We start from the raw sequence: 27,594 nt of genomic DNA on the forward strand, positions 1-27,594 counted from the left end.
TTTTGCTGCCTGTGTTTAGCATTTTGAAACACATGTACATCACAGTGGGAATTGTGTTTTATAGTAAAAGAGAATGTGTTTAGACTTTTGCAAATAGTGTCTAACTACTTGAACTTGTTTAGGGTTTTGCTAAAAGAGAGGTTGATTCGACAAATGGGTTTAGGCAACTGATAATTTGATTAGGGTTAGGGTTAGGTTTGGGGAAGGGTTAGTGTTAAGGGTTCAGGGTTGTGATTTTTTGTGCGTGTGTGTGTGTGTGTGTGTGTGTGTGTGTGTGTGTGTGTGTGTGTGTGTGTGTGTGTGTGTGTGTGTGTTTATTTGTTAGAAACACTAGTTAGCAGGTTGTAGCCACCTCTGTATGTGTTTTACACCACTTATTAGATCAGTTAGTAAAGGCTTTTGTTTGTGTTTTGTTGCTTTTGTTTGGTCCCTTTCTCACCCCTACTTTTGAGAGTTCATTGGAACCAGTTTATTTGTGACATAAACCATTATACTCGTTCAATCCTTGGTTGTTGTGTTATTGTCCCCCTCTTCCCCTAGCTACACCTTGGGGACATAAGACTCCGCAAGAAAGAAAATAAGTGTTTCCCAAAATGTTGAATTATTCTTGTAAGTATGGAGCTAGAGCTGGGGGTTAATTATCTATAGCTTCCATTTCCCAGTTGCAATGCTGTCCAGCACACAGTACATGCACCTGCTGAAAAGTCATGTTGTGGTCACCGTGACCACCACAAATAAAGGGAGCAAACAGCTATAGTCATGGTGCCCCCTTATTTGAACTTTGAAACTTAATTTCAACAATACGATAAAGAGATGCCACACATATTCACACCATTCACAAAATTAAGTAATAGCACTGTTGTGAATATGACAAAGATAATAGTTAAGACAAAAAAAACAGGATTGCTCTTCTATTGTTTTGTCAAATGAATTGTGAGATTTTGTAACATACGTAACTTTGATTTGGCATATATGAGAACAAGGTCAGGTGACCCCTGTCGTCCTCCCCAGCCCAAACCAGCGTTTGTTTGAATCTAAAAAGAGAAACGACCTATTTATGTAATAGGGTGTATTGCTACATTTCCTATTTGGACGTCTTAAAATAATGCATTTTAAATGGATTTCTTCTAACAAAGAACTTAAAATCACAGCACACTAATATCTTAAATATCACATTGCATTTTTTATTTGATCAAATGTATTATACTAAATTGTATATTTGAAGTTTGTAGGATACAATGCAGTCTAACTGGTTGATGTTTCCAGTGCTCCTGCTTTTAAAAGTCAGATTATAGAGATTGCTAAGTATAATGTAATGTAATATTGTAACTGCATTGGAGGAACTCAAAAAATGTCACGTGACAAAAACAGAGAAGACAATCTATTATTGCTATGTGGATTAAGAAATTTAAAAAATATCAATATCGGGGTAACCACATCTCTATACTATTCACTGGATACTTTACATTTATGAGAAACCTTTAAAGTATCTGGGTGTTTAAATATCTAGTTAATTTACAGTAAAAACAAAAGCTAACATTTCATTTTGTTATCTCATTTTAGGATATTTACAATAAAATGCAATTGCATTGTATTTTGTTTAAAACTAAATTTAATAGTTTTATCATTTACATGTTGGATTATTACTTTCTTTTTAATTTAATTTCCGCCAGACAACCTCATAACTTTGGTAAGTTCAGTACTTCATTATAATCAGAAAAGGACAGCATTTTTCAAAACAATGTAGAAACCTATAAGTAATTTGACACTCAATGCATTGCAACATTTACCACAACTAAAGTTACATGAAAGTGAATTATTCTGGTAAAATACAACCTATTTCATAGGTTTTTGGATCTCATTCAGCTCCTCCGTATAGCACGCTATGAAGACCTGGAAATACTTTGGAGCCAATACAGAACCAAACCTACATACAGGGTGTTTAAACATTTTAATAAGATGCAAGAAAATATATGTATACAAGTTCACTCACTTTATTTTCATCTTCCAGACACTGAATCTTGAATGGCATCTCCTGCTGATTTGTATTGTCTTGTATTATATATATATGTATTCATCATGGAGAAATACCTAGATCAAGGGCGTCAAACATACGGCCCACGGGCCAAAACCGGCCCGCCAGAGAGTCCAATCCGCGGGATGACTTTGCAAAGTGTAAAAATGTGTTGTTTTGATCATAAAGTAAAATACTATATATTTCAGTTCCAGATCCTTTGTAGATACACTGTGATCTGTAAGTTGTAATACACATGTGTATATGATAAACTGAGGCATAATATTGTTGTAATTGCACCTTTTTTTCTTAAGAAATTTCAGGTTGTTCATAATGTTTTGTAAAAAGCTAGTTCATTAAATGTGAACATTTTCACAATGTACTTTGGACAATTTGGAGTTTTTATAGTTTATTATGCTCTGATTTTAATGGTCCGGCCCACTTGAGATCAAATTGGTCTGCATGTGGCCCATGAACTAAAATGAGTTTGACACCTCTGACCTAGATAATGACTTGACTGTTGCTGAAACTGTTCAGACTTTGATTGCATCTGTTTACACGGTGACAGCAAACACTGAGACCATCAACATGATTGCGGTGGGTACAGCTCAAAGTAATAAGGTTGTAATAAGGATGGAGGCATGAAACCCTTCTGATTTTGCTCTCTTATAGTCCATGGAGAACCCAGTTCTGCGTGAGATCGTCTTCCTTGGTCTATGGTACCATGATTTCAAAACACTGTGTTGAGATGACTGTCTGCCCTGCTGAACTTATAACGGTGATTTAACCTTGTTCTGTCATACTACTCCTCTGCACATTCCAAGAAAGACAAGAAACTTGTGTTTGAACATTGTATAATGTTTCAAGAATATAAGATTGTCTAGAATAAATCATGTCACATTCATATTGTAAGAATTGTTTTCATCTGTCAATATAAAGCTACTAAAATAAACACAAATTGAAAAGAAAATGGTGAGAAGGATTTACATTCATATAGTCATCAGAGTGGTCTGATGACTATGTCATTTATCTAATTTTTTAAAGCCTTAAGTAACCCTGTCAGTAAATACCTGCCACTACTATATCTGTAACATTTACTAGAAAACAATGTTGTCAACCACATTTCTATATCAAAATATAGAAAAATACTTCATATTTTAACCAGTTTCTTATTGCATTCAGTGAAACAGCAGCACAAATCTACATTCTAAAACATCGTGCCAGTCGACAAGTTTAACATGATGACAGAAGTTGAAAAGTTGTGATATGAACAGAAACATTTAGACAAGAACAACAGCGACCATTAACGAGGGCCAAGCATCACTTTATCTTTTGTGAAAGAATACTATCCTTGGACTAAGATCCTACATATAAGATATGACAGCCAATTAATAAATAAATACAGTTATGACATTTTAAAAACAAAACAGTAAGATAGTAAAAAAAGAAACAATTACATTTTCCCTCAGAAAACCAGCAGCTAACCAGAACTCTTGTTTGGCTTCGAGTGTTCACAGCTATTTAAACATTTCCCAGTCGAGTGTTTGACATTCACAATTCAGGTGTGTTTCTGAAATACCACAAATCAACCATAATCAATAGACACAAACAAGAATTCTGAAAGTTTTTGGCTTTATATAGAGCTGGTCTTTTCCTTTGTGAGTGTGTGGCTGCTGTGGTCTTCACTGTCGTTCCACTGTTTACGCTGAACTGGAACATTTCCATTAAAAAAGACGCTTGATTCTTTAACATGTTCAACCTTTCTCTTTGGTTTGGTTGATCTGGAAATTAAAAAAAAAGTGTCAGTCAGCAATACAGAATAGCTCGATTAATTTAAACTATGCCATCATTAGTGCAAATAAAGACACTGTACCTGTTTTCCGGGATAAGGCAAAGTGTGCGATACATGTCGTCTGTTGGTGGGGACGTGAGTGGGACACATCTGGGTACAGGGGAGGTTGTGCCAGACCCGCATTTGATCAGCTTTTCTGGAGCCGACACTGCAGTCCCCTCTGTTTTAGCTGCAAAGATAAGATGAAACTTAATTGATCCTCATCAGGATGGTGACATAATGATAGTTATAAATAAAAACAACAAGCAGGGAATACGAATGATAACATATACTGTAGCTAAAAAAAAAGAGTGAAGTGATTTAGTTAAATTAAACGGCATCACAGTTGTGGTATAAAGGAATGAGATGGGAACATTGTTCAGACAGTTGATAACCTTTACAGTAAGTATCATTATTAATATCATGTAATATTCAGTTTATTGATTACAATTATTGTTATTCAACAATCAACTTTGGAAAATTCTGAGCCAGTACAATGTAACAGAGTCGACACTCACATATTAAAAAGGCACTTTTAGATTTTGACAACTGGGGTTTCTTTGACTCAGCGAATGGACTCAAGTTTAAAAACTGGTGTTTGAGCCACATTGCTCGATCGTCCTCGAAGGCCTTCCTCTGCAACGTAAATGAGATACAAGTCACCTCAAAAACATTCACATTTTTTTAAACCTAAAAACTTGGCACACTGCTGTTTTACAGGAAGAGCAAAATGTGCCGTATTCCTTAAATTCTATTTCAGACTAATTATTTGAAATCTATATATTTTATTAATTCACCTCATGGCTAAGTCTAATAGCTGCTTCAGTGCAGTTTCTCCTCTCCCTCTCAAAGACTTTCCTCTGTTCCTCGAGGGTCTTCCACTCCTCTCTGAACCGCTCTTTCTCCTGCAGCATGTAGCAGTCACTCAGCAGGGACGCAGTCTCCTCATCACACGGAGAGCTCAGCTGCTGCTACAAGAAAAAGAAGATGCATGGTTTGTTAGCCAGCATTTAACAAAAGAAGTGTTGCAACAAATAAAATACAGTTTATTTCCTCCAACATGCAAACAAGGTTTCAATTTAAGTGGTCAATTAAAACTATGACAGAGAGAAAGAGTAAACACTGAGTTAAAGGTTCAATGTGGAAGATACGCCATAATTTAAACTCAAACCATTAAAACAATTAACTAACATTATCCATGAATTAGAGTACAATAACTACTATAACTAAAATATGAACATTAGAGATTGTATGGACCCAGTTTAGAGGTGAAAAACTGCCTCTTATTTCTTTGGAGCAGGTGGCTCAGAATTACACATTGAACCTTTAAAGCTACAGTGTTAAAGGTCAACTAGTAATATTTTAAACTAGCAGTGTTCCTTCACCTCCTAATCATAATTGATTATATGGTATTCTTGTCTCAGCAATGTGACTTACTCTTGACATTGGCCAGCTGAACTAATGAGTCTTACCTGCAGAAGCTGCTGTTGTGTTTGAATGAAGTCTTTGCACTGCTGGATCTCCAGCTTCAGTCTGTCCATCTCCTCCTCATGAGTCTCCCGGGAAACAGCATCAGTGTTTTTGCTCTCGCCCATCTGAGTTAAAGACGCTGAACAAACAAACCCAGAAAATCTAATTTTACAATTATATTTACTTCCAATCATCTATGTATTGATTGTAACAGACAGGAAGTAAGAAGCCTATGTGCTTTGATTGCTTCCATACAAATTCAGATCTTTGGCTTCAGTATACTGTAGCAGTTTCTCAGGTTGAACAAGGTTCCTTGTTCTATGACTTGACTCTCTTTTGCCACATAAATGGTACAAACGCTTTTGAGAGGAATCCAAATGATCTGGAATCCTTACATGATACAAAGTTACATTCCTTCATGTATCAGGGTCAAACAGGGACAGTATGCTGCATGAAAACTACCTTGGCTGTCCAATCTTTCAACATGGCTCTTAAGTCTTCTCCACTGGAGACGAATACTGTTAGTCAGCTCCTCCCGGGCGTGAACGCAATACAGCTCAAAACTTTCTTTACTGGAATCAAGCACTTCCTCTTCCTCCTCTGAGACAGCCTGACAGTGGAAATTAAAAAAAAATTCAATTCATTGGTAGAACGTAATAATAATAATAATAATAATAATAATAATAATAATAATAATAATAATAATAATAATAATAATAATAATAATAATAACTTCATTTGTAGAGCACTTATCTAAAGAATATCTCAAAGTTTTTCACAAAATACATGAAAAGATAATCATACAAAATACAATAAAATTATAAAAACAATAAGAACTTAAATAATAGTGCACAGAAAACAAAACTAATCAAAAGAAAATAATGCCACACAAAAGTTACAAATCAAAGATTTGCCAAAGATTTTTACTTCTGTCTTATCGGAGTTTAAGTCCTCATTTTATCAATAGCAGTTAAGCACTTAATTAGACTGCCTAGACAGCCAACATTATCTGGCTTAAAGTAGATTTGCGTATCGTCTGTGTAGCAATGATAGGTGACTCCATTAAAATGACTGATATTGTTTCCTAAAGCCAGCATATAATAGGAAAATAATGGGACCAAGAATAGATCCCTGTGGTACACCGCACATCAGTGGAGCTGAAGATGAACCATAAAAGTCTTTATTTGAGAGGTATGACTTCAACCATTTAAGAGTCAGAGTCAGAGAATAATGTTATGGTCAACAGTGTCTAATGCAGCACTGAGGTGGAGGAGTAATAAAATTGAACATTTACCAGCATGGGCACACATCTTGTAAGAGCAGTTTGCAAACAATTGTATTGTTTGCAAAACCCAGACTAAATAACAGGCATGAGGATGTTCATCAGCTGTCAATCAAATTGTAATACATTTTAGTCCACTCTCTCCAACTAATTCCTTTGCTAAAATACTGAGAGCAAAACGAGGAAAAGTGGTTTAATAACCCCTGGTAAGTGATCTACTGTATAATGTCTACATGCAGTATATTAAAAATCACATAATCAAATTGAGAAAAGATGGGTAATGAAGTGAGAGCAGTGACTTGGGAACACCTGTGCCACAGTTGAAAACTAGCATAAAAAGAAAAACTTCCTACCTGTATGCCATCATCTTGATGTTTGTTGTCTTTCAGCGCTGTTTTCCTTGAACTCAGAATGGACTCCATGTCTTTTTTCATCTGCTGCAACACTTTCTTCAACTCTGCATTTTCCAGCAGCAACTCCCTTTGTCGGGTGTCATAGTCGCTCAGCAGAGTCTTGTACATCTCCCCCTCATGCCTTGGGACGACAAAGATAATCATCTATGTTTATTTATCTGTTAAAAATGTCATATACAAGGAAATTCAGCAGTGCCACCATGTTTGAAGCCTACGTACAAAAGAAGGATGATGTAAAATGACAACAAAAAGCCATTAACTTACTTTGCTTCTGTCTTTTCAGTTTTCCAAAGGCTTCTCTTCCCATCAGCTCTTCCAATGCTGTTTAATACATCAATGGCTGGAAGCAAGAAGGCAAATGTGGAAAATTAAAGAGTCACAAAGGGCATGTACATTTGAATGTTGTGTGTAAAGAAGGTGGTTTGATTTTAAAATCTTAAAGGTTTGGGCAAATGGTGGTGCTGAACAGGTTTTCTCTTTAACCTTGTTTCTTCTCCTTTTTGTCAACCAGAAGTTGATTCAAGCGCTCTTTCAGTTTGTTGAATTCTCTTTCCTTCCTTTTCATCTCATGGTTGTACTGGCTGGCTCGGCTTGCAATTATGTTCTGAAGTTTCTGCATCTGGCAGGAGGAAATAAAACAAGTGTTTATTAATTGTCATGTTTTGTTCACCTGACACCAGAAACCTGCCTATGGATTCACTCAACAGTATCTGGGGCAGTAAGCGGGGGAAAGTACCTCTTCTTTTTCATTTTTCAGGTAGTTTTGCAAACTCTTCACTTTCAGCTGCAGCTGTCGTTCTCTCTCAAGGAGTCCCGTGTTTTCTCTTTTGGACAGTTCAAGCTGCTCCTATGATAACAGAACAACATGGACATTTAAAATGAGAGCTACTGTTTCTGTATTGACGAGCAACCTTTGAGGTGCTTAGTTTTTGGTTAAATATTTGTCTTATTATCTATATTTTCATTTGAATATTAACAAAGCGGTTTCACTGGGTTTAAATGTAACTGTACTTTTAATTGGGTGCCGGTGAGCTGCAGGAAGTCCACATTGCTGCTGGACTTAAGATGCTCCACTTCCATGTTTTCTAGGGTCCGGAGGCCCCTGTGGTGCAGCTGAATCAGGTCATACATGCAATTTAGCACAGCCACAACATTCATCTCTGAGCTACCGCTCAACTCGGTCCAAACTGGTGGGAGGCCAAGAGATGACACCTCCTGTAAAAGGGAGAATAAAGGAAGAAAAGGATGCGGACGTTGAGCCAAATAAAACCAAGAACACTGCAGTCATATTGTACAAGCATTAAACCATAAGCATGTACGTATCAATAACTGCACCAATAATACATCAGAGACAAATGTAAGTTTACCAACCTGATTGATGTGTGAGAGACATTTCTGCACGTTGTGCTCTGTGCAGAAGGCACTGAGCATGTAGTTTCTGTGCAGCGATGATTGGCTAACAAGTCTCAAGGGAGATGGACTACATTCAACTGAGCTGTTGCCGATGTCCTTGACTTCTGGCAGAAAATAATTATGTCACAATATATACAGTATGGCCTAATGCTAATTTGTTAACACTTGACAACAAAATGAAACCCCTTCATACAAAGTATAACAACTGAGGTCTCTTTTGGCCTAAAAACTAAGAATAGCAATCTGCTGTAGTTTGTGTGAGTTTTAGTTTAACCTGTTCCTCACTCACAAGGTGTTCTACAGAGCACAAGATAGAAATATTATACAGTAACTTACACACAACTGTTAAAGGCAGAACACTGCAGTACTGTACTTATAGTTAATCTAATTTAGGATGATGCTGACATAAGGTTAAAATCACATTACAAAATATAACAGTGTCATTCTGAGACATGTAAAGGTGTTATTGAACAAATGCGGAGTACAATAGACAAATGTTCAACATGTTTCATTCACAGTGCCTCACTCACTGGTCTACAAAGATGTCAAAATCTAAACTCACCCAGGGAGGACTCTGGCATTGTTGCAGTGCAGTGCAGCCTTCAGGCTGCGCGTCTGGATAGTCTACTACATGTGCAGGACACACAAAGCTCGGCACAAGATCCACCTACGCAGTCAGTGGTCCTGAAATAGAGGGTCAGATTAGCAGGAACCTTTCAACACAGTCTGGATTACAACGCAATGGAAGTAAACATGCAGCTATGAAGGGTGGAAACACGCAGCAACCTAAATAACAGAGTGTGAGGACAGCAGATTCACAAGAGCTAATTCATCTATCACAGGCAACGAGTTAACAGTGATAACATAGTGTACTCAATATTATATTATTATATATAATTATTATACATTTTAATATAAAATATTAAAATGTGTGTTTCAAATGTTTACTTAGAGAGTCTTTCTCAAAGCTTATTATGATTGTTGTGTTGATGATGTTGTTCCTGTAGTTGTGGTTTTTGTATTACACCGTTGTCACTGCAGGAGTATTTAACAGGTTACAGGCTGGGACCAGGCATCTTATCTCAATGCTCTTACAGTCAGCTGATCAAACTAATCCCAGACAGACAGTATGGGGATTTATCTGCACACCACACAATCAGAACATGTTTTCCTCCTGTATGAATAATGCCTATGCTTTCTAAAAGTATACATACTATATACATTTAGGTATCAATAAAACATAGCTAATTATCATAATACAACACTTAATCCTTGGATATAAAAATGCAAAGCATGAGCGTTTAAATATGTATTATTTATTTTATAAAGAACATTTTGTGAATTAAAATGTTCATACATTAAATTACATTTTCGTCACAAGAAGGCTTCGACTCATCGTTAACACAGGGGACCTACCCTTTGGTTTCATGTGATACTTAATCAGCCTGGCGAGACAGATGGCAAGCATACAGCCACAAAGTTTAACAATCCTCTGCTGCTTAGACTGACTACTCAACAAGTGTTAACCTTTAACTCGTTAGTCAAACTTAGTAAAACATCTCCTAATGGGTCATTTTTAAATAAGCATTTACAGAATACATTTTAAGGTTTGTGCTCCCTCTGGGACTTGTAGGATAATAATATTTTTTTTAATTTGATTTTAATTTTAGATAACATTCTCAACCGTGAGGGGATCTTGATGGAATACAAGAGACAGCACAGACTGATCTGGGAAGTCTCAGTTTCTAAGTAGAACTAGTAACAAAACGAATGCATTTATAGCAGTACTGCAATAAATCCTATTATAATAAAGTAATTATTAAATTATTATTTTTTCACATTCATTGATGTGAAAAATAAGACACACTTCTCAGTACAAGTTAATGCAATACAGTTCAACATCACCACAAACGTCAGCCTTCAGAATGACCATAAAGGTTAATCAACACCTCACCAGTTTCAACAATAACTTATAACAAGATTCAAGGTTAGTATATTGCCATTTTACAGGATTACACAAGAAAATGCAAGTTGCAGTTCCTTTATGGCACACAAGAAAACAATTAACTATTGTATATGGTAGTGTGCGGAGGATGAGTTGAGGAGTAGACCTGCAGAGTGCAGAAGCTGCTCTGTAGTATGGTGGTGTGACTTTTACACAGGCTGTTTCTGGGCTATTGTCTTTTAATGCTTTATGACATAACCGGTGTATTAGATTGCATTGTTTTTTTGCTTGTGGTACATTATAAACTGGCATATATTTAAGTATCCTAGGTCAAATGTCACACATGCAGTCCAGAAAAGGCTGTAAAAACATTAACGAGAGAATGTTAACTAGGGTACCTTACGGCTACACGCCTTTTAACAGTTAAGTATGCAAAACAAATGCTTGTGGTGTGACATTAGTTAAGATATAAATGTATTGTAAACTACAAACAGATAACCGAGGAAAAGCCTGGAACAAATGTAAGTAAGGCTATGTTGTTGATGTTGGTAATAATGTTTAACCTTAGAGCAATGTAATGTTCAGGACCCCGTTCACTCATCATCAAATCATGTTTCGGTAATAACGTCAATAAAATAAAACATAACAAACGTGATGCAGCTCAGTACACGTAAACTGCCCACGAAATGTCCCAACAGTGAAACCGAGCTGGCTGGCTATCGCTGCCAAACAAGTTGCCTAGTTACGAAAGCAAGTGTTTACTCGATAAGAAGTGAATACAAAACATATTTCGAGTACTTACTTACCGGTTCGGTTTAAAATGTATTTCCTAACTGCTCCTTGCTTTAAGATACAGCAGCTCCTGAAGCCATGTCGGTCTGAATGACACCCCACTGCACGCAAACCAAAAAGCACGCTAATTGGCCGATTCGTTGTCTAGCAACCGAGCACTGCTCAATATGATAGGCTCTTGGCTGTAATGTCCTTCAAGTGTTTTTAAGTGCAATTCATTTTAGTAGGCGTTTTAAATATGCTAACGTTATTGTTTAACACACTGACGAACAACAAGAATACATACATTTTTTTGTTTTCGTTACAATGACAATGGTTATAATCAAATAGGCCTAAACTAAGGATTACATTTATCGTGCTATTTTTGAAACACCAGTCAAATGTTTCAATGAATTAACTCACATAAAGCAGTGAAAGTTAGTTAGATAGATACACAATATGAATGAACAAAATTATGACTTTAAGTAACTTTAATGCAATTTAAACATCACTGAATATAAAAACAATACAATACAATAGCCCAAGCAACACCTTACAAAAACTACTTCAGACAGTACATTCTTATTTTACCAAAGTAATATGTTCAGTTGTGTTTGACTCAAATCTATTCTGCATCATCAAGGACAACTACATAATTTGTAAATCACTAGTAGCTTGAATGGATTAGTTTAATTACAAAGTAGAATTTATTTTAAACTTTTCATAACACAAAAAACAAATGTAAACTAATATCGTTAATTATGGCTCATTTTTTTTTATCTCCAAAGACACAACATGATTGACCAATCATGTGCCATACTCGTACTCTAATTGTCATTATGAAAAAAACAACATTATCATGTTTAATAATTACACCAGTGCTTGTCCTGTGCAAAAGGATACCAGTTCTTAGTCAAAATGTTTGAACTGTAAAGATTCAGATATCAAAGTTATAAGCTATACATTTTTATTTATTTATTGTAAGAGAGAAAGGAGCGTTGCGTTTGCGTTGAAAGGAGCCAGTTGAGGTGGTTCAGGCATCTAGTAAGGATGCAACCTGGCCGCCTCCCTAGGGAGGTGTTCCAGGCACGTCCAGCTGGGAAGAGACCACGGGGAAGACCCAGGACTCGGTGGAGAGATTATATCTCCTCACTGGCCTGGGAACGCCTCGGGATCCCCCAGTTGGAGCTGGCGGATGTGGCCCGGAGAAGAGAAGTTTGGGGTTCCTCACTGGAGCTGTTGCCTCCGTGACCCGACCCCGGATAAGCGGTAGACGATGGATGGATGGATGGATATTGTAAGAGAGGGTTTTCTTAATTTCCAGGCAGTGAATATCTCCTTTACTTTTAATTTCTCAGAAAAAAGAAAAGTGCCTCAGATTGCAAAAATACAAATAAAGCTATATATGAGAGAAAAATAATGATAATGTGTAATCTAAAACAACAAAACCTTTCCTCAACTCTGGCATGATTCTCTGCATATTGTTTTACATTCCTACCAACAAGTGAAAAATAAATAAAACATTACCATGTTCTGCACAATCGTTTTTTGTGCTTTTTGTAGATATTGGACATTTCTAGAATTCTACTAGTTATTATCAGAGTGTTTGTAGTCATCATCACTTTTGGACAAAACAATGGAGCCGTGATAATGACAAACACTGTTGAACACTTGACTGGTAACATCTATTGGTTTTACATTACAGTATGACATTAAAATCATGATAAACTATTAGTTCATCCTATCATTGTATCTGGACAACCACAACATACTTCACTGGACATCATTTTAATTGCACAACACACAGCCTGACAAGTTTTGCAACAGTTATTGTCACATTTTAGGCTCTACCGAGATCTAGTCACTAACTGACACTGGGACTCCTGTAGATTCAGATATTCTGAGCAGTGAGTCAGTGTAATCGTCTCTCTTTGCTTCAAGCCACCATGTTGTCATCTCCCCTTTTCCCTGTTGGGTCAAGAAGAATGAGAGAGAGAAGAGAGTCATATTGCAAAGCATGTGTCCCTTTGAATTTTAAATAAAGCCATTAGGGTTTGATGGGGGAGCAGAGAGCAGCAGCTGGGGCGAGCTCTTAGCAAGACATCACAAATGTCCGCTGGGACTGAGAAGTAAACCCCTCCCCCATAATCATACTGGCACCACCCAAAAAGAGGTCTTAGGTTACAATGTGAATAGAAGGGAGTACAACTGAATGATACAATACTTCCCTGATAAACAGAGACACCAGACACACCCAGAATATTTTCCTTGGAAGGAAGTTTTGAATTTCCTGTGATCTTTTTTCAAATCTCAGCCTCATAAATCCCTTGTCTTTTTCAAAGGTAGTGCACCAGCTTGATTATGTTTATCACTGCATCTATTAGGATTTTTAAAAGAAACAGTAACCTCTTCAACAGCATATACCAAAGAAGGTAGACATAATAGTATATGCAATAGATCCTACCATCATGAATCAAATCAAATCAAATCAAATGTATTTATATAGCCCAATATCACAAATTATACATTTGTCTCAGTGTGCTTTACAGACTGTACAGGTTACGACACTCTCTGTCCTTAGACCCTCGCATCGCACAAGGAAAAACTTCCTAAAAGAAACCCCATAATTAAAGGGGGAACAATGGAAGAAACCTCAGGGAGAGCAACTGAGAAGGGATCCCTCTCCCAGGACGGACAGATGTGCAATAGATGTTGTATGTACAGGATAAACAACATAGTACAAATACAAAATTTGACAGAAATTATATTGTGTTGAAAAAAAGAGAAAGTATGAATTAATCCAGGAAAATGTCAAAAAGGCTTCCCGGTGTCCAGCAGGACCAGGACAGCAGGCACAGCCACGATTCCTGATCCTGACGTAAACTTTATCAGTGGCAACCTGCCACATGAGAGACACAGAAACTCCGGGGATGATGCCCCGGATGCTGTGTTAGTAACATACATTTACATAAATGCATACAGATAGAGAGGGAGAAGAAGAAAGAGAGGGAGGGGAGGAGAGAGGAAGAGAGCAGGGAGGTGTCCCCCGGCAGTCTAAGCCTATAGCAGCGTAACTAGGGGCTGATCCAAGGCAAACCTGAGCCAGCCCTAACTATAAGCTTTATCAAAAAGGAAAGTCTTTAGCCTGCTCTTAAATGTGGAGAGGGTGTCTGCCTCCCGAACACAAACTGGAAGCTGGTTCCACTGGAGAGGAGCTTGATAGCTGAAGGCTCTGAAGATTATAATGTTCAGTCTTTATTGAAACCTTTTTTAGAAAAGTGTTAATTCAACTTTATGGTCATTTTGGGGGCTGCAGCTTGAAGGTGCTGTTGAACTGTATTGCATACCACAGAGAAGTGTTTCTGTTATTTAGCCTACCCTGATTGATATAAATGGGTTGGACAAAATAATAGGTATAACACAATACACTTTTAATAATTCAATTTAGTGAGATGTGCACAATAAAATACAAAAAAAGGTCCAAAAACGATAGTCATGACTATGACCAAGGAGCCTATAAAACCTATTTTATAGGCTTCTTGACTTTGACCTGAAATAGATTGAATAGAATAATCTTTATTGTCATTATACTCAGGTACAATGACATTTTGCAAGGCTTCTCTTTATGTAGATTAAATAGAAATACATTTGAGGTAAATGTTTTAAATATTAATAAAATAGATGTAAAACATTTATAATATTTATAAAGCTCTCTCCAGTCACATAACATACATAACATATAAATATAATGTTACCTTCACATTAAGTGTTCCTCTGCATGTCAGAATGTAACTTCTGAGCGTGTGAAGCAGGTCAGCTGTGGCACCGCTCACCTGGATCTTCAGCGCTATGGACATAATAATAAACACACAATTAGTGGATATTGTATAATACGAACAATGCGTGCCTTAAATTTATTGTAGCAGTTGTATCTATTAAAAATATATTTTAATTTAATTATCTTGTTATATCAATATGTAGCCTTCTGCATGTTCTGATCAATTTATTCATCCGTTTTTAAATCTTTTACAAATCAACATTATTTGTATTAAACAAGGTAATCATCAGCCTAGTCAAATTTCTAAGCTTGACCCATACATAATGTCATGTATTTATCGTGTATAATTTACAGGATAGTATATTATATTTTGTGTGACATCATTATTGTAACTTTCCATACAGATTTCATAAAATACTTACAGTATTATGGCATATACCTAATACATACAAGAACAATGTAGTACTAGCTCTGTAAATTGTGTATGTAATTATGTAAGACATATGACACAGACCAAGTATGTAATTTGCTAATATTACAACATAAATCACCCGTTTTTTACATGGTGACTTAAAAGCATGTTTGTAAAAAGTGCTATGAAAAGTAGGCCAACTGTAATCTGTGCACAAATCTCAGCTCACTAAAATTTTCCTTACAAAGCTCTTCAGGTCAAGTTTATCCTATATTATATCTTCAAAGTATTTTATTTTTTATTTTGAGCATACAGTCACTCAGTGCCAGAGGATTAGGTGCTTGATTAGCACATTGTCCAACTGCTATGTTGTCCACTTTGCTGTGCTGGTGAGCAAACACAGAGACACTCCTGTTTGGCATGATAGCAACAGCAGCATCACAGGTTAAAGGCTAAATCTGAACTGCCAGCCAGTGAACGCCAGTTACAACAACACTGCGGACACACTTGAATCAATGCTAAACACAAAAAAAGTCATCCACAGTCGTTCAGGTCATGCAGTAAAAAAATAAAGTGAAATCCACCTGATATTCCCTGAGACAAACAGTTCCACTTTGAGACATTAATTGGATCAAAGGCAGTGCATCTAATCCTTCATTACCTTCACTTGTTGATTCCATGCGTGATGCTGTGTTGACAGTGTCCCCAAACAGGCAGTAGCGAGGCATTTTGGTGCCAACCACACCGGCCACAACAGGTCCTGGCAGAATAAAACAGCAGTGATTGAAAGTGGTGGAAATATTGTATATATGACTGAGTCATGATAATGCATGGGAGGTTTTTTAAAGGGGGTATTTTAGTTATTTTCGCCCACATATACAGTATGTATATATGAAGCAGTCAAATCAATGATTGTGAACATACTTTTTAACTGTGATTTTCATTGTTAAACTGATTTTCTGTTTTCATCCACCATGCATTTTGTTATAAAAATCTTAAACCAAAAATATTATGACAGAAATTATGAATAATTATGAAAAATGACAAATGTGCAAACGTACGGGAGAGTTTTCTGGGGACAAAGGAACATCAGAAGGGTTTTTATTTTTTTAACTAAAATATATAAAAAGGCAGCCCATGTGTCCTCAAATCTGACCTGCATAGCAAGTCCCACGATGATGGTTAAGTCTTGCAAAAAGCAGTTTTTTATACAAGCATGTGTTGCTACAGTTGATAATGAATGTATTATATTGGTTTGTGCAGACTTGATGTCAGGCTGCATATCTGATAAGCATGTGATAATGCTTTAAACATTCCTCTCTTTGAATCAGGCCTTTTCTTACTTTATCTATCTTACCTACTATACCAATACCTATAATTGATGTTTTCATGTTTTAGAGATGCAGTGGATTATAGTGCAGAGTGGGTGCGTCAGCATTGAGGAGACAAAGTTATTACAAAACTTATGTTTTATGACCAGATGCGGAGAATTTCATTGATAGAAATCTAATATCTTTGGTCTTGCCCGTAAAATAATACATCTTATTAAGTTAAAATGATTATTACAATTGAACTTTTTATTTAATTGTATTAACGTTTAGCTTCTCATGTATATGCAAACAGGTGGTGTAAGGCTCCTCTCACATTCTGCATTCTTTAAATATGTAAATCTGTGAATGTGTCGTCTAAACGCCATAAGTTTTCAGCACAGCTCTAAACTGAGAAACTGATGCTGGATGCAGGTGAGATGTCCACAGTACCTGAGTGGATGCCGGCGCGTATCTTCAGCTGTGTGTTGGGTTTGTGAGGGATCTTGAAAGTGTGACAGACACTGACCAGATCAAGAGCCATGCTGGCTATCTCTCCAGCATGATTGATGCCATTTTGCTGAGGGACCCCAGAGACCACCATGTCTGGAAGATAAGCCAGTATTCCATGTCAAGACACAATACAGGAAGAGAAGTGAGATGCACAAAAACTGTAATGTCAAAACACACATTCAGACACTCTTTAGACGTTTCTGCTTCTCAACACAATTTTAGTTTTATTATAGAGGCTAGATTTAATATATATGTTTTTTAATGGTAGTGCTTTATCAACATGATTTATCACTTTTTGTTAGTAGTTCAAAATCAGTTTATCATCCTTACTTACAAGCATCGCCTATTGTCTCCACTTTGTAGACATCGTAATTGTCAATAATGTCATCAAAGGTGGTGTAGAGCTGGTTGAGGAAGTCCACGACCTGGTGGGGAGTGCTGGCACCAGACAGCTGAGTGAAGCCGACAATATCGCTGTCACAGGGGAGTAATGCGGTGTTAATCATTTCTAGTTCTACATGTACATAACAAAACAGTCTCCCTCTTCATGAAAATTATACTCCAAACAATTCACAACCAAACAAATGTCCATTACAAGTCTATGTTATGAACTTGCTTTCCACATCACATACCTGAAGTAGAGGGTGGCGTTGGAGTAACTCTGAGCCTCTGATGTTCGACCTTGACGAAGGTCATCAGCCACTGGTTTTGGTAACATACCTGCACATGAATTTCCTAACTTAAAAAAAATATGTAAACCAATATAGTCTGTGGGGAAATGGGTAGGAATGACTAAGGTGCTGCTTATGCACCACTAGATGGCAGTGAGCACATGTGATTGTAAAACTTCAAGATGTACACGTCAAGTGTAAGTAACTCATGTGGATGATTAACTGACATTAACTTAACAATAACAACCAGGCCTTAGGCAACTTTCCATACACTGCACACATATGCATACATATTGTAATGAATGCATATGTGCACATTTTATAGTTTACTGTTCATCATAATGTAAATTGAGTCAGTGTCATCTCTGTAATGTCACCAAGACCAATTCCTAAAAGCTGTACTGGTCAATAGCATGATTCTGCCTGGGATCAATCATGAGAGCCATGCAACTCTTTCACATCACTCCACACTGTTATCCTCGCTCACTGTATAACAGCCTGTCTGTCTTCTGTTTCTCTTGAAGAAGGTCCTGTGTTCTCTCAGCAACTATGGCCTCCAGATGTTTGCTGTACTTCTCCATCTGCAGTTAAACAAACTCTGTTTGTGTCTGAAACTCAAAACAATCTAGATGGCACGAATAGCATTTTCTATTTGTCTTTAAAGTACTACGGTTTTGGGAAATTAATCCAAATAATATATTCTATCTGTATTATTCATAGTATTTTTAATACATACTATGTAGCTTTTTCACCAATGTTATTCTACATTATTGTACCATATTTCAGTGGGTTATTACCAGGTTCATCATCATGTCCACAGGGCTGACTTTGTGTGGGTTCATTTTGTCGAGATTCTTCTTCACCTGCTCAAACGTGGGCCTCATGGTGACGTTATGACCCCAGCACTTCTTAATGAGCTAATAAGAGAACAACACCTCATCATATGGCTATATCATATAATACTAATACTAATATAACATGACAGAGCGTTAGTACCAATACCGCATTGTTTCATGTACAGTTAAACATTTCAACATTTGCACATGTGACAGACCTCACAGTAGTCTTCTTGACTGGGACAGTCAGTATCTGCCTTCCCTGCTTTCACTTCAGGCAGAAGGGGCCGCCACATGATATCCACCCTCACTCCCTCAGCCTGGTCCTGTCAGAGAGGACTGCTGGTTACAAAACTAAGATCAAAAGGAAGCCGAAGGTTGTAATCTATGGAGAGGGCTGTCACACTCACTGAAATGAGGTCAGAGCGAGTTGCAATCTCAACCAGAATCATGGAGTAGCTGAGGACAGGAGGGAAAAGTAGAGATTGTTTTCATGCATTTTCCAGCGCACCATGCACTTTTCATGTGTATGAAGATACTTGCCTGTCCACGGTAACTCAGTTTCCACATCTTTGAGTTAACTGTATCAAATTTTCAAGTGCGATCCAAACTGAATTGCAATTAACTGCTCATACAGTGACACTCAAACACACCTGTAGACGTCTGCTGCTACCGTCATATTGGAGCTGCTTTCCAGCAGGACCTCTGGGGCACAGTATACACGATTTACATTCCCACAATTGAAGCCATTACTGATAGCCTCAAAGTCCGGTCTTCTGTAGGCTGTGAGCCCGTAATCTGAAGCCAAACACAGAAAAATATGTGAGTATGATGAGGCAGGATGTTGTTTTTCACTTTGCCTTGATAATAACATTGCTGCTGGTGTCGGATGTGCCTGAGTAGTGCAATGATTCTCATAAGGAGATGTTTTTGTTTCATAGTGTAATTTAAACTGTGTATCACAGATGTGCGATTGCTGAAAACCAAAATGCTTTGATGCTGCAGGATTTTATTACCTGAGATTTTGCACACCCAGCGGTCGTCAATAACACAGTTCCTGGAGTGAAGTCTCCCATGAAACATCTTGTGCTGGTGGAGGTAAGACATCCCGCGGGCGATGTCAGTGGCAAAGGACAGTCTACATGGGGGAAGAAACTTACTGTTCATGTGTTCTTTGCATTTGTTTTCAATCAAAGGTAAAAGCCAAGGCAAATGATAAATAATATTGGTTCATGCCACACTCACAACACAAGAATATAGTACTGCACATGTATGTCTCGAAGCTTGCATTGCATCATGGGCTATTGGGAAATTTAATATTTAAGTCTTTTCTATGATAATTGTTTCCTTTGTCAAATTGTGGTGTAAAATGGCTCCAAAATGGTGGAACGAGCTCCACATTGACGTCAGGTCAGCAGAAAGTCTTCTCACCTTCCGTCACAGACTGTTTCGACAGCACCTTGAACAATAATAAATAAAAATGTGTGTGCACTAAATTGGTTTGGCTTATTTGTTCTGCCCTTAAAATGATTACACCTATTTGAAGTTCATGTACTTGCCAGATTCTTCCTGTATGGAGTTGTATCCTCATGATTGTTTGCACTTATTCTAAGTAGCTTTGGAAAAAAGCGTCAGCTAAATGAAATGTAATGTAATATACTTAAGTACAGTTCTTAAGTCAATCTACTTAGTTACATTCCACCATTGCTACTAATACTTAAAAAGAATATTATCAAATGATAAACATGTTTTTTTTAAATGAAGCTGTGTGTGATGTTTTGTCACCTGAAGCCCCAGTTGATGGGGATGTCTTCGCTCAGCAGCACATCAGACAGACTTCCTTTGGGGCAGTGCTCTGTGATTATGCAGACAGTATGGGACTTCGATCGAACCACCAATGAACTTGCATAGATTGGGGTGGTCCAGTAGCCTAGCCGATATGAAAAATGACATAAAATGCAGGGGTTGGGGAGGTTTTATTATGTCTTTTAGAAAGTTATTTGTGTCCTCTACCTCTGCAGTATTTCTCTTACCTAACTTCTTTCACCTCCTTCCGGATGGTTTTACAGAGTGTGAAATGTTTATTCATGATGTGCTTCACTGCCACCGTCCTCCCATCACTGCAAGACAGTTAAAATCATCAAAGTCGACTTTGTTATATGGAAGTCATTTTTAGCTAAATTCATAATTTTATATTTGTGACGTGCAGAGGAACCGGTCATTAAAGTTAGTTTCTGTCAAGAACTGATTAAAAGTATCTACCTACCTTAGAAGAACATCTATTTTATGTTTTTCAGTGGTTTCATGAAAGTGAACTGACATTGCATATATATATATATATATAAATATATAGCATTATATACTTTTATTTATGGGTTTATATACTTATATATATATATACATTTATATAAACTAATAATATAATGTTTCTCACTAGAGGCCTGGCTGGATAAAGTCTTGTTTGAAGGAGGGGTTTACTCCAGTAAACACGGTAACATCAGTAGTTCGACTGAAGGTGGAGTTACTCTTGACGCGCTGCAGGCTCATGGTGCTGCCGAGGCCCATGCAGCATGCTCGACCTGCAGACAGCACACAGTTAGATACTCACATAATAGCAATGCTATATATACGGTATATATCAAATATCAAAATCAAATATATTCCTCTCCTTTTAAAGTGAAATGAAAGTGATCCATTCCTGAAGCTCACTGAAGTGAAAATCTACAGCTTTCATGTAAGCAAAGTTTTCTGTATGTGTATACAGTATCTTTTATCAACGTCAGAGTGAGACATTTTACCAAATACTATACTCTTGTAGTTGATGATCCAGCTTTCATCCCAAAGCATCCTCTGTTTCTGGTACTGGATCCACTGCAGGGAGGAAATTAAGATGAACATCAGTGTGTGCGTGTGTGTGTGTGTGTGTGTGTGTGTGTGTGTGTGTGTGTGTGTATGTGTGTGTGTGTGTGTGTGTGTGTGTGTGTGTGTGTATGTGTGTGTGTGTGTGTGTGTGTGTGTGTGTATGTGTGTGTGTGCGCACGTGCGTGTGTTGTACAGACTGACCACAATGGTAAGGATGAAGCCGCTGCTGAAGAGAGCGACTGGAAGCCCGATGGCCACCTTGATAGCGATGGACATCGGGCAAATGCCACAGTCTGCAGGACAATTCAGACAGTTCTCCTCCAGCTCGCAGACATCATCCCCGCACACTGAGACACAATTACATATACTAAGTAAGTAATAGATCGTTAACTAGAAGCAAAACCAGGTTCAGGATGTAAACAAGAGTGTGCTCTGGAGTCCCTTCGTCTGGTTAATAAAACAACTTTATATAGTTCTGCATTGCTCAAAAGTCAACACCACAAAGATTTAGTAATTTTGTACAAATATAGAGTTATACCGGATCAGGACGGAGCAGCAGAGGCATTATTCCGCACATACTGCAGGATTCAACATATCAACAAATGGAAACTTAGTAGACTGACCTTGAGCACTGATAACAAGCACTTTGGACTCCAGTGCTGCGTGCATCTCTCCAATTTTGACATGAGCAATGACTGAGGTGACTCCCACATGGACTAGCACCACCTATAGAAGAATACAGCATGATGTACTGTGGAAGAGTTATGTTATACTGTAAGTATATGAATAATTCTCAGTCAACAATATCATTTACATGTTTTGTTTTATAAGTAAATTAAACAACAAAATCATGGTTGGCCGTTCATGACATGCATGAAAAACAGTTCTGCGCATAGTTGAAAACAATATACATAGAAAACAATCCCTCAGTTAACTGTCACACTTTATTTGACTAAACTATGTCTTCATCCAAACAATCAGAAAGATGTATGAAGATGTATGCGTCAATCAAATAAAGAATTGTTTGTCCTAGTACATCTGTGTAGGAATTTAATTTTAATTACAAACTGCTGCCTAACAGACTACAGGCTTCACAAAGGATGTGTCAGTTTGATGTTTTTATGTTTTTATGTTTTGCTTAAGTGCAAGTTGAATTCTCCTTCAGACAACAAAGTTGAACATCTGCCATTTCACAGATTCTTTTGTACTTTATTTAAAAGATTTGTGTCTTTGTGTGGAAATAAACTACCGGTATACATAAAATGAAATATGTGCAGGTATTAAAATGATACAGGGCTGTAAGAAATACTACAAATGTTCTCCAAACCTCAACACATGTTATAACTTTACCCATTCTTTTGAAGGGTTTTGTTTGTGTTGGCTCACCTTTGAAGTCCAGTATTTCTGGGACATCTTGCCTGCTTTGGAGACAGTGTGAGTCACTATTTTACCATCGTCAGGAATCCACGGGCCACAAATTCCACCTTGTTTCTGCAAAGAGACGACACAACAGTTTGGAGAGGTTTTATTTCAAAACGTGCCATTTAGACACCTCATTCAGTTAGTAAGTGCTGATATTTCAGATAACTGTTATTAGGTTTCAACAAGTCTGTGCTCACTCACAGAGTAGATGTGTCTCTGCTGCTCTAGAAACTTTTAATACCATTAAATAAATAAATAAAACATTTAAATCATATTTTTTATTAGTAGAATAATAATAATAAATAATATGTTTAGTTTAAATTCATAAATTGAACTTTATGTAGTTTTTATAACTATATTTTATCATTCAAAGTATAATTCTATTACTTTTGGGCAATGTTTTTTAAGATGGATGAGTTATTTCTTCACAAAAGTTGCTGCTTCACCGAGGTTTAAAAGTCGCGCTGCCTTGAGAGCAAATCTAGAAGAAGCATCAAACATTACATAATGTCTGCGTTTGTGGTGAAAGTCGGAACAGAGGCGAAAGCCCTGTAACACGAGTCATCTGGGCCAGATTTTACTGTGATGACTGATACACGAACATCTTAGAGAAATGTATAATTTAGCTGTAATTCTTTTAGTCAATGAGATTTTACAAACACTGCAAGATGTCTCACGCCATCAATTCACAAAGGGTCAATTATTAGAAATCAAGCGGAAACCACAGATATTTCACAACATCAAAGTTTCCAAAGATAACAAATCTTAAAATAAACTTTGTAAAAGGTATTATATTTAAAAAAAAAGGCACAAAACCTGTATTGGTACAGCTAACTGGTGTCTTGTATTTTAATATTTCCTCCAAAGAATCATACATTATGTAATGAAGAGCTGTAATGATGTAGCCTAATGTACATGATCTTGTAAAATACTACTATTTCTTAAAGTTGCTTAAAAAAAGGAAAATGAGGGTACAAAGGTTTAACAGAATGTGAAATACTTAATGAAAAGAATAAACCATAGTCAGATTATCCTGAATAATAGACATTGTGCAATATTATAGACTATTGAGAAATAAGAGTCCATTTGATAAATAAAGATAACACAACAGCCTACAGAAGCCCTGAGGGGCAAGCGAGAAAAACAAATCGGATCTAAAGAAAATTCTCACCTGTGTTTATGACTTGACGACAACTGAATACAAATGTTTTGCCAGCATAGTTTTTCTAAATTCCTTAATTTTTTTCTTTTATATGTGAAAAATGTTTTGCCAGATGTAATACTCATTACAGCCACAAGAGGCGGTAGTGCATCAATCCACCATGTTATACAAATATAATAAATTAATTCATGTTTTCTTGAGTTTTAATTTAATAATTGATTATAACTTGCTAACACAAAATATATGCACATTGTGTTTAGAGTGCAGGCAGTGATGGGGTAGGGATTGACAAAATAACAAACATTTAGAAAAATAAATAATAATAAAATAAATAATAATAAAATCTCTTTTTCTTCACCTGTTCTCAAGTCAATAACACACAGGAGAGAAAACAATTAAATCAGACCACAAGAATCTTATTTTCTTACTCCTGTACAGCTCTAGTGTAACCTTAAGATCAGGTTTGCTTGCTGTAGTTTTCTTTATATGAGGAGAAGAAGATGATGAGAGTGTGGGCTCTGTTTGGTGAAGATGAAACCAGTGTTGAACGACACTGTTGGGTACCCACCATAAGACCGAGAGGACACGAGTGGACGTTGGCATGATACACGCAGCAGTTCATGTCATTAGCGTTGTTCCAGTTTGCTGGGCACTCATGTTCATGACAGAACCTCTTTGCCTCTGACGCATTACTAGAAGGAAACATTGGTGGGTAGACAAAGAAATAAATTAACACAAAACTCCGGGATGCTACAAAAACCTGCAGATCCGCTTGCCTTTCTTAGAGCTTAAACTTGAAAATGAAAGCCGCCTTAAATAAGATAAAATGCATTTAACTACACATATTTAACAGTCAGTAATAGGTAGTTCATTATTTGTATTATCTGATTAATTGTCCTCTTTCCTTTTTTCATAAGTGTATTAAGACACTGTGTGATGTGAGTTTACATAAATGTGTGTGCGTGCGTGTGCGTGTGTGTGTGTGTGTGTGTGTGTGTGTGTGTGTGTGCATTCTGGGTATGGCAGACGTTTAGCATGGCAAGTTTTTATGTAACACACTTACCTGAACTGGAAAATCTTGTTCCTGACTGCGTACTCGTAGAAGGAATCTGAGGCCGTCACCGTGTATGAGACATTGAACTCTTCCCCGTTGGTTACTTTCTCTGGAGGACGCTGCACCCAGGCCATTTCAAGACCTGTGACAACACACATGCTCATCACCTGAACATACACATTCAAACAGTGTACATATGGTAACAGGTACTTTGTGCTGTATTTGCACATACTTATGTTGAGCCCCATCTACTAAGTCACTGTAATTAATCCTGGACAAATGCTGTAAATGTTGTCTCCTTCCTTTTCAGCCACAAGAGGAAAAGCATCCGCGTAACACTTTCTGACACCCATAATGCATAACTTATAATGTATTATAAACATACGTATAATGAGTTATAATTGTCTTATAGCATAGTGTAATTATAGTTATAAGCACTCATAAATCTTCATAATGATTTAAAACAATATTCATAACCCATTATAAAGCATTTTATAATTACTTATAAGGTCTAGTATGATAATACTTCATATTTGTCAGACACTGACATGTTTTTTTTTATTATAATGTGATAATAAATCACTCTCAGTGGTCATTACAAAATATCATTAACATGTCAGTGAGTGACCAGCTGAAGTATTATGATACTTGACCTTATAAGTCATTATAAAAATGCTTTAAAACGTGTTATGATTATTGTTATAAAGCATTATGAAGACGTTTGAATGCTTACAACTATTATTATACAGAGATATAAGCAGATTATAACGCACTATAAGTATGTTTATAGAGTACTACAGACATGGGCTTCATAGAACGTATCGATCAGCTGTTTCAACTGCAATGAAACACACAAACAAACCGAAAAATAAATCCAAAAACTTACCACCACAGCTGATCATGTTGTAATCATTTGGACCGTTGAGCGGCCAACAGTCGTACTCTGTGTTGTCCAGATCATGCCAGCAATTTACTCCCTGCAGGCAAAGACAGGATTGTTCTATGTAAAGGCATTGATGGTGTGTGTAAATACATTTCAAAAGCTTAATGTAGTAAAGTATTTTATCTGAGAGTCAGAGCTCGTTGTTCGAGTATGTTATTTAATTAAAGAGTAAAAATCAAAGAGCAGCTGACCTCAACTTCACTAGCAAAAGTACTGTGTTCAATAAATGTAATTAAGAATAACAGTATTATCTTTTATTCAAGATAGATTACAGAATGTTTTATAATCAAGGAAATCAGCCCCACAAGAAGCTGGACAGTCACCCAGCAATACACAGTAACGCCACAAGCCCATGACCACATGTCCGTAGCAACAAGTGTTTCTGACAAGACTACAAAAGCAAGGGGGGAACCTCAGCAATAAATTAAAATGTGAACATTACACAAGCAGTTTACACTGCAGTTTATATTCCTGCCTCTGTGCAAATACCCTGATAAGAAAATGCATCACCCATGCTCTCATTTCATATTATAGTGCAGTCCATTAACAGGTTACTGTTAAATATCTGTGGCTATTAGTCCACATTTCATCTTTGGAATTAAATATGTTGTAGTGTCATGTTTATTAATCCTCTACTATGTGAGAACTTACCAGCAGGAAACACAGGTAAAGGGATGCTGCTGTCCAGAGAGCCATGAGGAGGTTTGCTGTTGTGGCTGGACCCGCTTTGAACAGACTGACTGAGTGAATGACCAACTCTCTCTGTGTGTGTGTGTGTGTGTGTGTGTGTGTGTGTGTGTGTGTGTGTGTGTGTGTGTGTGTGTGTGTGTGTGTCTGCAGAGGCTGACCCTCTTCCTTGTCCCTAATTGTCCAATCAGCAGAAGAGGCTTTTCAATCACAGGTTGATCATGTACTATTTCACAAGGTGCTTCAGCTCACCTTCACTGTCCTACAGGTCTCTGCTGCACCTGAACTCACCATCAAGGTATTGTTTACTGTTTAAGTCTTCTGCATGAACGCCATCAATACTGTCTTGAATTACTGCTGTTTTTTTTAAACACTTGAGAGTAAATTTGAACATGATTGTAGATTTAAAGGGACAGTTCACCCCAAAAACAAAAATACTTTTTTTTTTCTTACCTGAATAACATAGTTGCACGGTTCACCTTTAATGATAATATTATCATTAATAATAAATATTCATATATGTGAAGAGACTGTCTGATCACATATTATTGTTAATTGTTTCTCACAACAATTATTAATAATGATTTACCATGGTAGGAAACACAGATATATTTAAACATGCAACATTATTTATTTATATTCTCAATCTATTCAACATTTGAAAATCAGAGTTATCACATCTCTGATATTTTTGTAAACATCTTTATTGACAGTTTTGTATGAATGAGCACATTTGTAGCATTTTGTTCAAAATCACACCATTTATATTTTAGTACAAAGTATCAACAACAACAAAATGTGGAAATAA

The 27,594-nt window shown here is 36.9% G+C and overlaps 2 protein-coding genes across 3 annotated transcripts; both read right to left on the minus strand.

Moving 5' to 3' along the window:
* Positions 1-2,694: 2,694 nt before the first annotated feature.
* On the minus strand, positions 2,695-11,261 carry LOC115007181 (afadin- and alpha-actinin-binding protein-like). Of its 2 annotated transcripts, none has more exons than XM_029429919.1 (14): positions 11,171-11,261; positions 8,986-9,107; positions 8,382-8,524; positions 8,022-8,225; positions 7,747-7,857; positions 7,494-7,629; positions 7,275-7,350; positions 6,951-7,131; positions 5,778-5,925; positions 5,318-5,454; positions 4,643-4,816; positions 4,364-4,481; positions 3,888-4,035; positions 2,695-3,795 (listed from the first exon to the last, which is right to left on the minus strand). In XM_029429919.1, exons 2-14 carry the CDS (start codon positions 9,002-9,004, stop codon positions 3,648-3,650), a joined length of 1,743 nt encoding a protein of 580 aa, XP_029285779.1. In that variant the 5' UTR covers positions 9,005-9,107; positions 11,171-11,261; the 3' UTR covers positions 2,695-3,647. The 2 variants fall into 2 exon arrangements, with proteins under 2 accessions (XP_029285779.1, XP_029285778.1); XM_029429918.1 differs by having other exon boundaries at positions 11,175-11,252.
* A 1,735-nt stretch (positions 11,262-12,996) lies between these two features.
* On the minus strand, positions 12,997-27,080 carry LOC115006970 (atrial natriuretic peptide receptor 2). The gene is given in 24 exon segments (XM_029429602.1): positions 12,997-13,107; positions 14,895-14,986; positions 15,991-16,089; positions 17,090-17,242; positions 17,484-17,623; positions 17,782-17,869; positions 18,308-18,401; positions 18,618-18,737; positions 18,875-18,982; positions 19,067-19,115; positions 19,310-19,454; positions 19,673-19,794; positions 20,442-20,530; positions 20,532-20,586; positions 20,690-20,776; positions 21,091-21,235; positions 21,455-21,527; positions 21,720-21,865; positions 22,142-22,244; positions 22,905-23,009; positions 24,671-24,794; positions 25,166-25,298; positions 26,043-26,133; positions 27,039-27,080. Coding segments are annotated over 24 exon segments (2,514 nt in total).
* Between the last annotated feature and the right edge of the window lie 514 nt (positions 27,081-27,594).

The sequence above is a fragment of the Cottoperca gobio genome, chromosome 4, assembly GCF_900634415.1.
Source record: "Cottoperca gobio chromosome 4, fCotGob3.1, whole genome shotgun sequence".
In the NCBI taxonomy this organism is placed as follows: domain Eukaryota; kingdom Metazoa; phylum Chordata; class Actinopteri; order Perciformes; family Bovichtidae; genus Cottoperca; species Cottoperca gobio.